This window comes from Microtus ochrogaster, chromosome 7, assembly GCF_000317375.1.
Source record: "Microtus ochrogaster isolate Prairie Vole_2 chromosome 7, MicOch1.0, whole genome shotgun sequence".
Lineage (NCBI taxonomy): Eukaryota > Metazoa > Chordata > Mammalia > Rodentia > Cricetidae > Microtus > Microtus ochrogaster.
The window spans coordinates 25,198,016-25,210,835 of record NC_022014.1 but is presented as its reverse complement, the minus strand read 5'-3'; the positions used below and the strand labels follow the sequence as shown (position 1 = coordinate 25,210,835).

The 12,820-nt window shown below is 38.4% G+C and overlaps 1 protein-coding gene across 1 annotated transcript; it reads right to left on the bottom strand.

The window, feature by feature from the left end:
* Nucleotides 1-6,287: 6,287 nt before the first annotated feature.
* Nucleotides 6,288-7,226, bottom strand: LOC102001986 (olfactory receptor 1468-like). Its single transcript, XM_005349585.1, has one exon. It carries the CDS (start codon nt 7,224-7,226, stop codon nt 6,288-6,290), a length of 939 nt encoding a protein of 312 aa, XP_005349642.1.
* Nucleotides 7,227-12,820: the final 5,594 nt, after the last annotated feature.

The window sequence follows — 12,820 nt, the reverse complement described above, 5'->3', positions numbered from 1 at the left end:
GGTTTTGGAGCCTGTCCTGGAACTAGCTCTTGTAGACCAGGCTGGTCTCGAACTCACAGAGATCCGCCTGCCTCTGCCTCCCGAGTGCTGGTAAACAGCTTTTTTAAAGTAACCAGAAAGTACATGTTAAATAATATGGCATAATATTTCTTAGAATGTAATTTCTTATAAGTGGCTGTTAAAGACACTACATTTTAAATTTAATTAGTTAATTATATATCCCAGTCAGAGTTTCCCCTCCCTCCTCTTCTCAAAGTCCCTCTCCCAACTTCCTCCCTGTCTCCATCCACTCCTTCTCCATTTCTATTCTGAAAAGTAAAGGTCTTCCGTGGATATCAATAGAACATGGTATGTCCAGTTGTAGTAAAACTAAGAAACTCCACTTGTATTAAGATTGGGCAAGGCAACACAGTATGTGAAAATGGATTCCAAAAGCCAGTAAAAGAGTCAGTGACAGCCCCTGCTCCTACTGCCAGGACTCCCACAAGAAAACCAAACTACACAGCTGTCACATAAACACAAATGTTGCCACCTATCTGTGGATACATTGTAACTCTGTGTACAATATTCCTTTGCAGAATGGGTATGTTACTGGCATAGATCAGACTTCTATGATCCCACTTGGGACACCTGCCTATCGCCTATTTATGTTAAGGATAGGAATGAGGAAAAAAATCACACAATCCCACATGATGTTTGATTGTTAAGAAAAAAATAAAGAACACATTCCCATTCTTTAGATGACTTTTGACTTCTTAGTTTTAAGAAAAATCTTAATTTTGCCCATCACCACTGTTTTTTGAACTACTCTCTTTATTTGTTATATTACAGCCAAATACCAATGTCTATCTACCTGCCCTTTTGAAACAATAGCTGAGATCCCATAATTATGTTTTTCACTAATCCTTTATTGTACGTCAGTTGCATGAAATTTGTGATGTGTTATAATTATTTTTTCATTCTGAGGGAATAAAAAATTCTGATTCTCCACTATTCTTATGTTAATAGGGCCAGTATAGGTCATAATATCATTTCCTTTTGGACAGGCAAATATTACTATTTTTTGGAGAATGCCCCAGGAAAAGACACAGTATTATTTGTTTTATTTTGCATAGCAATTATGCTTTTTCTTGGTCATAAGCATCAGCAGCCCCAGACCCTGTGATATCTTTATTCCAGCAGTCTAGACCCTCTGTGGGGGTTAAACAACTCTTTCGTGGGGGTAGCCTAAGACCGTTGAAAAACACAGATTCTTACATTAGGATTCATGATAGTAGAAAAATTGCAGATATGAAGTGGTGATGAAAACTGCATAGAAGGCAGCATGAGAAAGGTTGAAAACCATAGCTCCAGTCTCTGTATACTGGTTTAGGTAAGAACCCAAAGTGACTGGTAGCTGTTTCAAATTACAATTTAGTAAAACTTTGTGGTATGGAGGTCCTTCTGTCTATGTGTTGATTTTATTGGTTAATGAATAAAGAAAACTGGCTTGGCCTGTAGCATGGGAGGAGGAAGATAGAGTTAGGAGAAGCCATGGAGCCACCACTAGGAACAGATGTGCTGAAACTGCTCATAGGCCATGACCTTGTGGTGATTCACAGATTAATGGAGATGGGTTAAATTAATATGTAAGAGTTAGCCAATAAGAAGTTAGAGATAATGGGCCAAACAGTAATTTAAATAATATAGTTTCTGTGTGATTATTTCATGGCTGGCCTGGAACAAACACGTTCCAAGCAGCCTCCCTCTGGGTAGCTGGGAACCAGCAAACAGTCTTCTCCAACAACTTTATGTTATATCTCATGATATAACTACAGGATTATAGGAACTGAGACTATAATATTATTTATAGTAATAATTGTAATATAGTAATTATAGAAACTATGAACATATAACTGAAAATTATACTATTCACTACTGTGAAATCTATAGTTACACCATTTAATGCATTCTCTTTCTGTAGTTATCATAAAAATTTTTTCAAACTTTTGTGCCATTAATTTCTACTGTCCATTTCTCCAAGCCTCATCTCTTACAGATGGAAGAATTCTATTCTACTCTATGTACTTTCCTTTTTTTTTCTTTCTTTCTTTTTTTTTTTTTTTTTTGGTTTTTCGAGACAGGGTTTCTCTGTGGTTTTGGAGCCTGTCCTGGAACTAGCTCTTGTAGACCAGGCTGGTCTCGAACTCACAGAGATCCGCCTGCCTCTGCCTCCCGAATGCTGGGATTAAAGGCATGCGCCACCATTGCCCGGCTATCTATGTACTTTCCTATCATTAATGTTTAATATGAAGGGAACCATATAACATACAATCTCCACCCTCTTATTACTATGATGCTTTCCAAGGTACATGTATATAAGAATGCACATCAATATTTCAGTTATTTTTGTCACTGATTACAATTTCTTTTTATTGTATGAAATATTTTCCCTAGTCATTAGTTAATGGCTCTTCCCACTTTATGAAATTTATACATAGTATTACTATAGATGGTCATGCTTAACTGCTTGTTTAATTATTATAGCAATTATAGGTAGAAAACTAGGAGTAGACTTTCTGTCTCTGGTAGTAGCAATCATATGTTGAATTTTCTAAAAAGCTGTTTTCAATTATTGTTTGAGAATTTCATACAATGAATTTTTATGACATTTTCTCCTTACCTCAATTTCTTAAAAATCATTTCTTACCTTTGTACTCAACAAAGTTCATGTTCTCTCTCTTAAAACAAACAAAAGAATTAATGAACAAAGAAAACCGCACAAACAACATACAGCCGGATTCCTGTTGGCAAACCATTCCTAAACTTGGGTGCTACCACGGAGTGTGGCTGATTTACCCAGTATCACTCCACTGAAGCAAACTGAGTTTCTCTCTCCTGGCAACTTTCTATTGGAAATAGCTTCCTGGCTAAGACTTGCCTGACTTGTGTAGGTCTTGTGGTTCTGTCGAAGTTTCAATGAATTCACATGTAAATTTGTACTATTGGGTCTAGAAAATGCTGTTTCCTTAGAGTCATCTATCACCTTTGGCACTTATACTCTTTTTCTCTAACAACCCCTGAGCTTTGAGGGGAGAGGTGTAATATAGACATCCCATTTTGGGCTAGGCACTCCAAAGCCTCTCAGTCTCTTTGTGACTGAGTGTACTTTGTGTTGTTGTTGAATTCTAACTTTAATCCATGGTAATCTGATAAGATAGAGGGGCTAATTGCAGTTATTTTGAATATGTTGAGATTTTCTTTGTGATCAATTATGTGATCAGTTTTAGAGAAGGCTACATGAGGTGCTGAGAAGGTTTATTCTTTTAAGTTGAAATAAAATGTTCTATAGATGTCTGTTAAGTCCATTTGAGCCATAATGTCTGTTAGTTCCATTGTAAATTTTCTGTCTGGAAGACCTGTCCATTGTTGATAATGGGATGTTGAAGTGTCCTACCATAGTGTATTGGGTCTGGTGTGAGCAAGGAAGAAGATATCTCAATTAAGGGTGACATTGTGGGTTTTTCATGAGGCTTGATTCTAGAGGGGTTCCCAGATGTCCACAGGGATGTCCCCAGGTAGGACCCTGGGCAGTGGAGGAGAGGGTGCTTGAATTGGCCTTGTCCCATAGTCAGACTGATGACTATCTTGAATACCACCATAGAACCTTCATTGGGGACAGATGGAGATAGAGACAGAGACCTACATGGGAGCACTGGACTGAGCTCCCAAGGTCCAGTTGAAGACCAGAAGAAGGGATAATCTGACCAAGGAAGTCAGGACCACAAGGGGTTGTTGATGGAGTGAGGGCCTGCTTTTTGTCCCGGCTGCCTGGCTGTCTTAACCCCCGAAATAATCACACAGAAACTGTATTCATTTAAACACTGCCTGACCCATTAGTTCTAGCCTTTTTTTTTTTTTGCTAACTCTCACATCTTGATTCAACCAATTTTTAATAATCTGTATGTCACCATGAGGTTGTGGCTTATCAGGAAAGATTCAGCATGTCTGACCTGGCAGCTCCATGGTGGCTCTCTCTCTCTGCCCTTCTTCCCAACATTCAGTTCTGTCTACTCTGCCTACCTAAGTGCTGCTCTATCAAAAGGCCAAGGCAGTTTCTTTATTCAAACAATGAAAGCAACACATAGACAGAAGAACCTCCTACACCAAGGGGTTGGTCCACCCACTGAGACAGTGTGCCTGAACTAATGGGAGCTCACCAAATCCAGCTGGACTGGGACTGAACAAGCATGGGATCAAAGTAGACCCTCTGAATGTGGCTCACAATTGAGAAGCCAATGATAATGGCACTGGGATTTGTCTCTACTGCATGTAGTGGCTTTTTGGGATCCTATTCTATTTGGATGTATACCTTCCTAAACCTGAATAGAGGAGGAAAGGGTTTGGACTTCCCACAGGGCAGGGTACCCTTCCCTCTCTTAGGACTGGAGGGGGCAGGGGGAGGTAGAAGGGAAGGCGGTGGGAAGTGGGAGGAGGGGAGGAAGTGGAAATTTTGATTATTTATAAAGTAATAAAAAATTATCAGAGGAAAAATGGAGTGCATATAAAACAGAGAATTCTCAATAGAGGAATCTCAAATGTCTGAGAAACACAAGGAAATGTTCAACATCCTTAACCATCAAGGAAATTCAAATCAAAACTACTTTGAAAATTTATCTTATATTTGTCAGAATGGCTAAGGTCAATAACACAATTAACAGATCATGCTGGTAGAGATTTAGAGCAAGAGGAACACTCCTTTATTGATGGAGGGAATGCAAATGTATGCAGCCACTGTTGGCATCAAATTTGCAGTTCCTCATAAAATTTTACCTCAAGACAGCTATACCACTTTTAAGCATATATCCAAAAGGCACTCAATCTTACCATGTGGATATTCGCTCAACTATGTTGATAGTGGCTTTATTCACAATAGCCAGATATAGAAACAACTTAGATATGTCCCTCAAATGAAGAATGGGTCTAAAATTGTAACATATTTGTATAATGAAGTGCTCCTCAGTTATTGAATTGTCCACCTTCCTTAACAAGGACAAGCTCCCAGTGGTAGAGCTGCGACACCAATCCCTCCACAAAGCCTTTAAACCAGGCCAGTTCTGTCTGCAAGATGTGCTGGGGCAACGGTGTCTCAGAGCTTGTGGCAGTGACCAATGAATGACTGGTCTAACTTTAGGCCAAAGAAAAGAGGGGAATCCTATGACTTGCCTGGATGGTCATAAACTGAAAGCTGGATCACTCAGAGACGTAGAATAGAATCAATCACAACCTACTGAGAGAAGACAATAAATAATAAAATAAATAATAAAATATCACTAATGGCAATCTGCTATACTAATAGATTTATACCAATACTAATCATCATCAGAGAAGTTTCCTCTGGCAGCTGATAGGAGCATAAAAAAGACCCACCCATAATCACTAGATGGATGTTGGAAAGCCATGCAGATTATGGGGAGGAAAAATTATTGGAGACAGACAGTGGTCAAAGAAATGGGGGAATCATGGCCCACAAAGTCAACTAAGCAGGGCTAATGAGATTCACAGAGACTGGAGCAGCAATCACAGAGCCTGAATGTGTCTGCTCTAGGAACTCTGCATACTTGTTGTAGTTGTTTAGCTTGAGGTTTTTATGGGACTCCTAACAGTAGGAGCTGGTATGTCTCTGACTCATTTGTCTGTTCTTGGGATCCTTTTCTTCCTGCTGAGTTGCCTTGTCCAGCCTTAATATAAGTGTTTCTGCCTAGTCTTATTGCATCTTGTTATGCTCTGTTCAGTTGATATCGCTGGGATCCCTGTTCTTTTCTGAAAGGAAATGGAAGAGGAGTGATCTGGGAGAGAAGGGATGTTAGAGAGGTAATGCAAAGAGTGAAGGGAGGAGAAACTGTGGTCAGCATGTACTGTATGTGAGAAAAATAAACAGGAAAAGATTAGCATCACCATAGGACCATGATAAATCATTTATTTATATTTTAAAAATATACTGCATTCAACACAGAAATTTGCATAAAATCAGAAACATTTTGGGTAACAAGAATGTGAAGAATGGAGATCTGATAAAACAGTGGCTCTTACCTAATGATATTCTAGAATCACACAGGAAAGGCAGAGGATGGCATTTCTGTGTCACTAAGGTCCCATTCTCTAACTGAAATACTTTGAAAAATTCCTGTTTGCAACAAAAATATAATGTAGTGTGTTATTGAATGTATAACATTTCACACATACATTTTATCATTAATGTCAATATATTTACTAGATAAGTTTAAATTAAAATCCAAGTGTTGTCATTATAAAGAGATTTTCTTTTTGCAAAGGACATTTTTCAAGGCCTCTTTGATATCCCTGTTCCTTAGGCTGTAGATGAAGGGGTTCAGCATGGGAGTCACCACAGTGCACATCATGGCCATGACAGTATCCTTCACAGTGGAGTTGTTAGCTGATGGAAATATGTAGAGAGCAATAATTGTCCCATAGAACAGTGAGACCACAGACAGGTGGGAGCCACAAGTGGAGAAGACCTTGTGGAATACCCGAGTAGATGAAACCTGTAGGATGGAGCAGACAATTTTTACATAGGATACAATGATGAGTGAGAATGGGATGACACTAACAAGTCCCCCCATTATAAATATCATTAGTTCATTAATATAAGTGTCAGAGCAGGCCAACTTGAGCAGAGCAGATATATCACAGAAAAACTGAGGGATCAGGTTGTTTTCACAAAATGACAATCTAGCCAAGAATAGAGTATGCAACATGGAATACAGCATGGTAAGAACCCAGCAGAATACCATAAGACACACACAGAGTTTGGGACTCATGATGCTGGTGTAATGAAGGGGGAAACAGATGGCCACATAGCGGTCATAAGCCATGACTACAAGAAGGAAACTCTCCATGTCTCCAAAAACCATTAAAAAGTACATTTGTGTTAGACAACCTGTATAAGGGATGGATGTGTCTTCGCTCTGCATGTTCTGCAGCAATTTGGGCATTGTGACAGAAGAAAAGCAGAGGTCAGAGAAGGACAAATTGCTTAGAAACAAGTACATAGGCATATGGAGATGGGAATCCAGTATAATGAGGATGATGATGATAAGGTTCCCCAGGACAGTGATGAGGTACATGGCCAGGAACAGGGCATAGAACAGGTGCTGGTGCTCTGGAGGGATGGGCAGACCCAGGAGGAGTAACTGAGAGATGACAGTTTTGTTGTTCGTTATCATATTTTATCTCCAGTATCCTAATGAGAAAATAATAGGGTTCATTAAAATTCAAACTAAAATTAATATATATCTTGGATACATATTCTACAACAATTGATCTGACAGTTACCACTGTAATTAAATTCTCAAATTCCAAATGTGTATAATCATTCCAATCATTCATGATTTTTCTCAACTTCTCTTTTATAGGTTTATATCTCCCATCCTTTCATAGACATTCTATGCATCTCTACTGAGATACCAAGTGGACTAATACTTCTCTCTTTTTCTGTCTGCACATCCCCGGTAACTTTTGTTTGTTTATTTGTACTTTCTTCTATGTCATTTTGCATATTGACATTCTTGAAGAAATTGGATGGGCTTTAACATCATAATTTTATGTAAATATCAAGAAAAATTCACATACTTCAATCCCTTAGATTACCATTTGAAACTCAGATATCCATGTCTCTGTAACATACAGATTTTTGCTCAACTGTTCACTAACCATCTTCCCTCTATTGTATGTATGAAAGGTTTCAGAAGATCAAAAGACCCAAGGGAAATTTATGCCTTCACTTGGTTCTATTCCAAAGCATTCCTCGTTCTCTTACTTCTCCCGCATTCCATCATATAGCAAAAGACATTTGTGTTTGAGTCAGAAATCTGTGACTTTAGATCCATTCATTTTTCCTTACCTTGAACCGTCATTCTTGGTAGAGTCTCCCTTTCTTTTCCTTCTATTTCATTCACCCCCTTTGTCCATATATGAGACTCACATCTTGTCTAGAGAAGCAGACTCAGTTTATATTCATATTCCTGTTCTCATGCCTCCTGACCCCTTTCTTCTCCTTCTCTCTGCTTCATTTATACTGTGGTATTCTAACAGAGGAGTTCCATCATCTCTTGTCTGATTTATTCTTCAGATTACCACTGTTCCTCTGCAGATAAGGACAAAGCTCCTGTCAGGGCCACTAACACTGTTTCATATTGGATCACAAACACTGTTTAATTATTTTATGCATACCTAAGTTATATCCCTATGTGGTCTCACATTGATACTGGATTTCTCTCTTTAACAGTGCTGCCATTAAAACTTTTCACCTCCCAGTTTTAGAGTTTCTGTTCCACCTGCTGATTAATTGCTCTCCTTTCTTTCTTCTTCATCTAGTCTACCCTTACTCATATGAAAGGTATTTTTCCTGACTCATATATAGCTAAATTTACCCTATCTCCCCATACTAAGTAAGACCTTCACCCGTATTTCCTTGCACGCTTTACATATCGCATACACTTAATTGTAAATGGAGACTGCTCATTCATTTCCCAGCTGCCCAGATGTGAATAATAACATGGAAACTATGTAAATTACAACATTGTTTGGCTAATGACTTAAGTGTCTTTCTAGCTAGCTCGTATAATCTTAAATTAATCTATTTCTATTAATCTGTGTATCACCACGCGGCTGTGGTCTACTGGTAAGGTTCCAGTGGCATCTTTATCCTTCAGCAGCTATGCGGCATCTCTTTGACTCTGCCTACTCTCTCTCTATATATATTTATATCTTTTACAGGCAGGCCATATCCTGGCCTGCCATATGCCAAAGCAGTTTTATTCATTAATCAAAAAAAGCGATACATATACAGAAGAATATCCCACATTACTTAATACTTTGACCACTGCTTTAGGCTATCCTCCCATCATTTGTAAATTATGCAGGAAATATTACAGATAACTTCATTGCAATCGGTTGTTTACAATCATTCCTAATCAATAACTAGGCCAATACCTGTCCTGATGCAGGAATCTGGGCAACAAACATGTTGCCTGGTGCTCAAACTGCTACAATTTTTTTAACCACAAAGGTAGAAAAATTCCCATTTAAATAAAAAGTCTTGACCAATTAGCCCTAAATTTTACATTATATAATGAGTGTCAAAGATCTAATGTTACATTTCTGCAGTGTTAAGGTTAGTAATTTGTATCTCACCTCAGTAATACTGACTCTAAATCATATTCACATCCTTTAATCCACAAAACATCATTGATATTGATACAATAGCTAGATACAATAAAATTTCTATGAACTAAAGAAAAGAAGTGACAAAATTAGTTTGTAATCTTCACATGAGTTACTCCTTATATGTCTATACTTTGTGTGATCTTAATTTATGTGTCAAGTCAGTTAAGCCCGATGTCAATTTTTGAAAAAAACTAGTTGCTATGAAGACAATCTATAAATGTCATTTAATCTGTAGACTTTGAATAAAGTAACTAGCACTTCATAAAATGATGAACTTCATGCAATCAGATGAACGAATTAAGGGAAAAGAACAGTTCACTGTAGAAAAGTTTTCATATTCTGCCTTAGATGCAAGTCTGAATCCTCCACTCTTCTCAGGGACTCCAGAGTTCTAAACAGTTCTTCAAATGTTGGCCTTATCAGCCTCTATAACTAGGCAATCAGTGTACTATGTCACATGTATGGGTGGATGTGCAAGTGTGCACACACACACTCACACACATACCACACACAAACACATATGTGTTAATCTGTGATCCTTCATAACCCTGACTAATAAGTCTATATCATGTCCCAAAGCTCACAAAAGAGGAGAAATATCAAAAGACCTAAGCCACTTTATCTTAAGTAGAACATACTAGTCTGACTGATTATACTTTCACAGACTGACAGTTTTTAGTACAGCTGAATTAATATTTTGCACACTTAGACATTGTGGACTAGAATGGCAGAGAAGGAAACCATGTAGAAAAATATCATGGGCCATTTAAAAAGATGTACTTCGGGCAATGCTCTTAACCTCTGAGCCATCTCTTGTTTTGATCCTACTTAATGTGCTGGTTTTGTGGGAGCCTAGCCAGTTTGGATGTTCACCTTCCAAGATATGGACGGAGGGGGGAGGACCTAAGACTTACCACAGGGCAGGGCACCCTGACTGCTCTTTGGACTGGAGAGGGAGGGGGAGAGGAGTGTGGGTAGGGGGAGAAGGGTGGGAGGAGGGGGAGAAGGGTGGGAGGAAGGGGGAGGGAAATGGGAGGCTGGGAGGAGGCGGAAACTTGTTTTTTTTCTTCCTTTTCTCAATAAAAAAAAATAAAATAAAATAAAAAGATGTACTTCTTATGTATCCAACATGATAGTGAACTATCATGTTGTTAGTGATGTATGGACTCAAGCATACATCAGTCCTGCCTCTGCCTCCCAAAGACTCGCATTATAGGCATGTGTCACTGTGCCCAGTTTCTCCTTCTCCTGTAAATGAAAAGTACCTTTGTGTTTGGTGGGCATGTGTTCAAAGATTACAATTCACAGTAATCACCATCATCTGTTACCACTAATGGGCCAATGGACTTCATCCCCTCTTTTGATGTTAAATTCACAGTTCTTAAATTAAACAACACATAAAATCCCAATGCATATGTTTCTAAGATTTGGGACACAGCATATCATCTAGGATTCTGATTTTGGTTGAGTAGCTTTCACTGTATATTTTGCATGAACACCCACAAGATTGTAATGTCATCCTTGATGGACTGTCCTTGGGATCAATCACAGCTGTTACCACTAAAACATATTTGTAAAGGTGCAAAGATAAAATTAATCATAAATTTGTTAAGACCTACAAGTGAAAGTATAGTGAACAATTGTTCGGCATTCCAGCAGTGAACTCCATCTCACAGTGCTTCTCTCATGTTGAAATGCTGTGATATTAAGACAAAATTACAGGATGAGTAAATGTAATGAACTCATCAATAAAAGTGGCTTTATGATAACCATGAAACAAATACTTCCCAGTATGGTGAAGTCTTGGAAGACAGAGAAAAGAAAAATGCTATCATACCTGGAAAACTGTCCTGTATCACACTCAAAATTCATTTGGACTGACAGCAATATACCAGCATATTTTCTTGAATTTACCCATTTCTACTGAGACTGAACCAAAACTTTAGTTCACTATCATATTCCCCTTTATTTTATTTGCAGTCACAGGAACTAGTAGCCTCTGCCTCATTGCATACCTGCACCATTCCTAGTTACATCCCCCTGCTGCCATTTCTGAGCCCTAGGGGCACTGCATCCCATAGGAGTTCAGATCCTGTCTAAGTCATTAAAGACATACTAATTACCCAGGACCTTTCAAGGGCCAATTTTCCTCCAGGATCTCTAGTGGAGTCCAATTATCATCACCAATCACTCCTTCCTACACTTAGGAAATGTAGAATTTAAACAACAACAAACAAACAAAATAACAACAAAAAGAAAGCCAAAAAACAGAAATAAGAATACTTATTGCCTACTCAAGTATGGGCAAGGTTTCTGCTTGAATAGATCCCACTTTCCCAGGGGGAGAAGTAAAGAAGGGTGATAGGGACCCCTCCCATGCTGCCAGGCCTTATTCTGATTGTTAATGACTAACTTGTTTCATACAACAAAAAGTTACACAAGAAGCCATTAAAAGTCTTCCTTGATTGATTCCAGCCTATCCAAAAGTTTTTAAGCAGAGTGAGATCATAGAAAATCACACACAATGGGGAGGCATCCAAGAAAAGCATCTCATTTCAACATGACTACCTCCAAAAGACTTAGTGCAGATATACAACCTTCTGAAAAATTTAAACTCTATCATCCAGCCTTCTATGTGTGCCAGTATGTGATGTCAAGAACATGGCAAAAGGGTGGCATTTTCAATGCTTCTTCAAGTCTATAGAAAAGTAGTCCAAGCTTCTATGCCAGTTCATTCATTTCATCTTCTTACCTTTTTATGAAAACCTTCATTGCACCTAATACCACCATTACCCCAACCCCTCTCCAAATATGTGAGGACACTTCCTAAAGTCATGAGTTCAGCATGAACTTCTAAGAGTGCAGCATTGATCACAGGACATAGGTGGCATTTGTAATTCCTTCCTTCATTGTAGTCCTGAACTTGGCAGTCATTGGTTAGATGAATTTCTGTACATGATAATGAAACACAAACTTTCTACCCCAGGGAATCTTGATCCTTATTGGTCTAACATTTATTGGTCTGTAGAGATGATTAACATTTGAATTTGAATGTGAAACCAGTATGTGGGATTTAGGGATATATCAAGTGTTTTAGACATATGGCTGTTAGATCTGGTTGCATAGAACAACTACACTTTGCTAGCTAATCAATTGGATTCAATCACTCTAAGAAAAATGATGCCTCTACTCTTTGTGATTTCGACATTAGAAGCAAAAATGATTGTATGATAGACTCAAGTTCCAATTCATTCATCCCTAATAACTGTGATTTTCACGTCCATAAATATAATTAAATAGGCTTGGTATTTTGGGTGTCTTTCAAGCAGTAAACAGTGCATTTTAGAACCCATTATTCCCCAAAGATGTCTGTTGTCCATTCACACATACTCCATTGTTTTTCCATCACTACCTCCCACTATCCACAGGCAATTCTACTCTACGTTCTTTTGCATTTTCCTATTCTTGATATTTCACCTGAATAAAAGCTGTTCATATTTTGGAGATCAGACCTTTGTCAGTTGCGGGGTTGGTGAAGATCTTCTCCCAGTCAGTGGGTTGCCTTTTTGTCTTAGTGACAGTATCCTTTGCT

Bases quoted from the DNA above. Each gene is read 5' to 3' on its own strand.
- LOC102001986 (XM_005349585.1), bottom strand. From the start codon at position 7,226: ATGATAACGAACAACAAAACTGTCATCTCTCAGTTACTCCTCCTGGGT.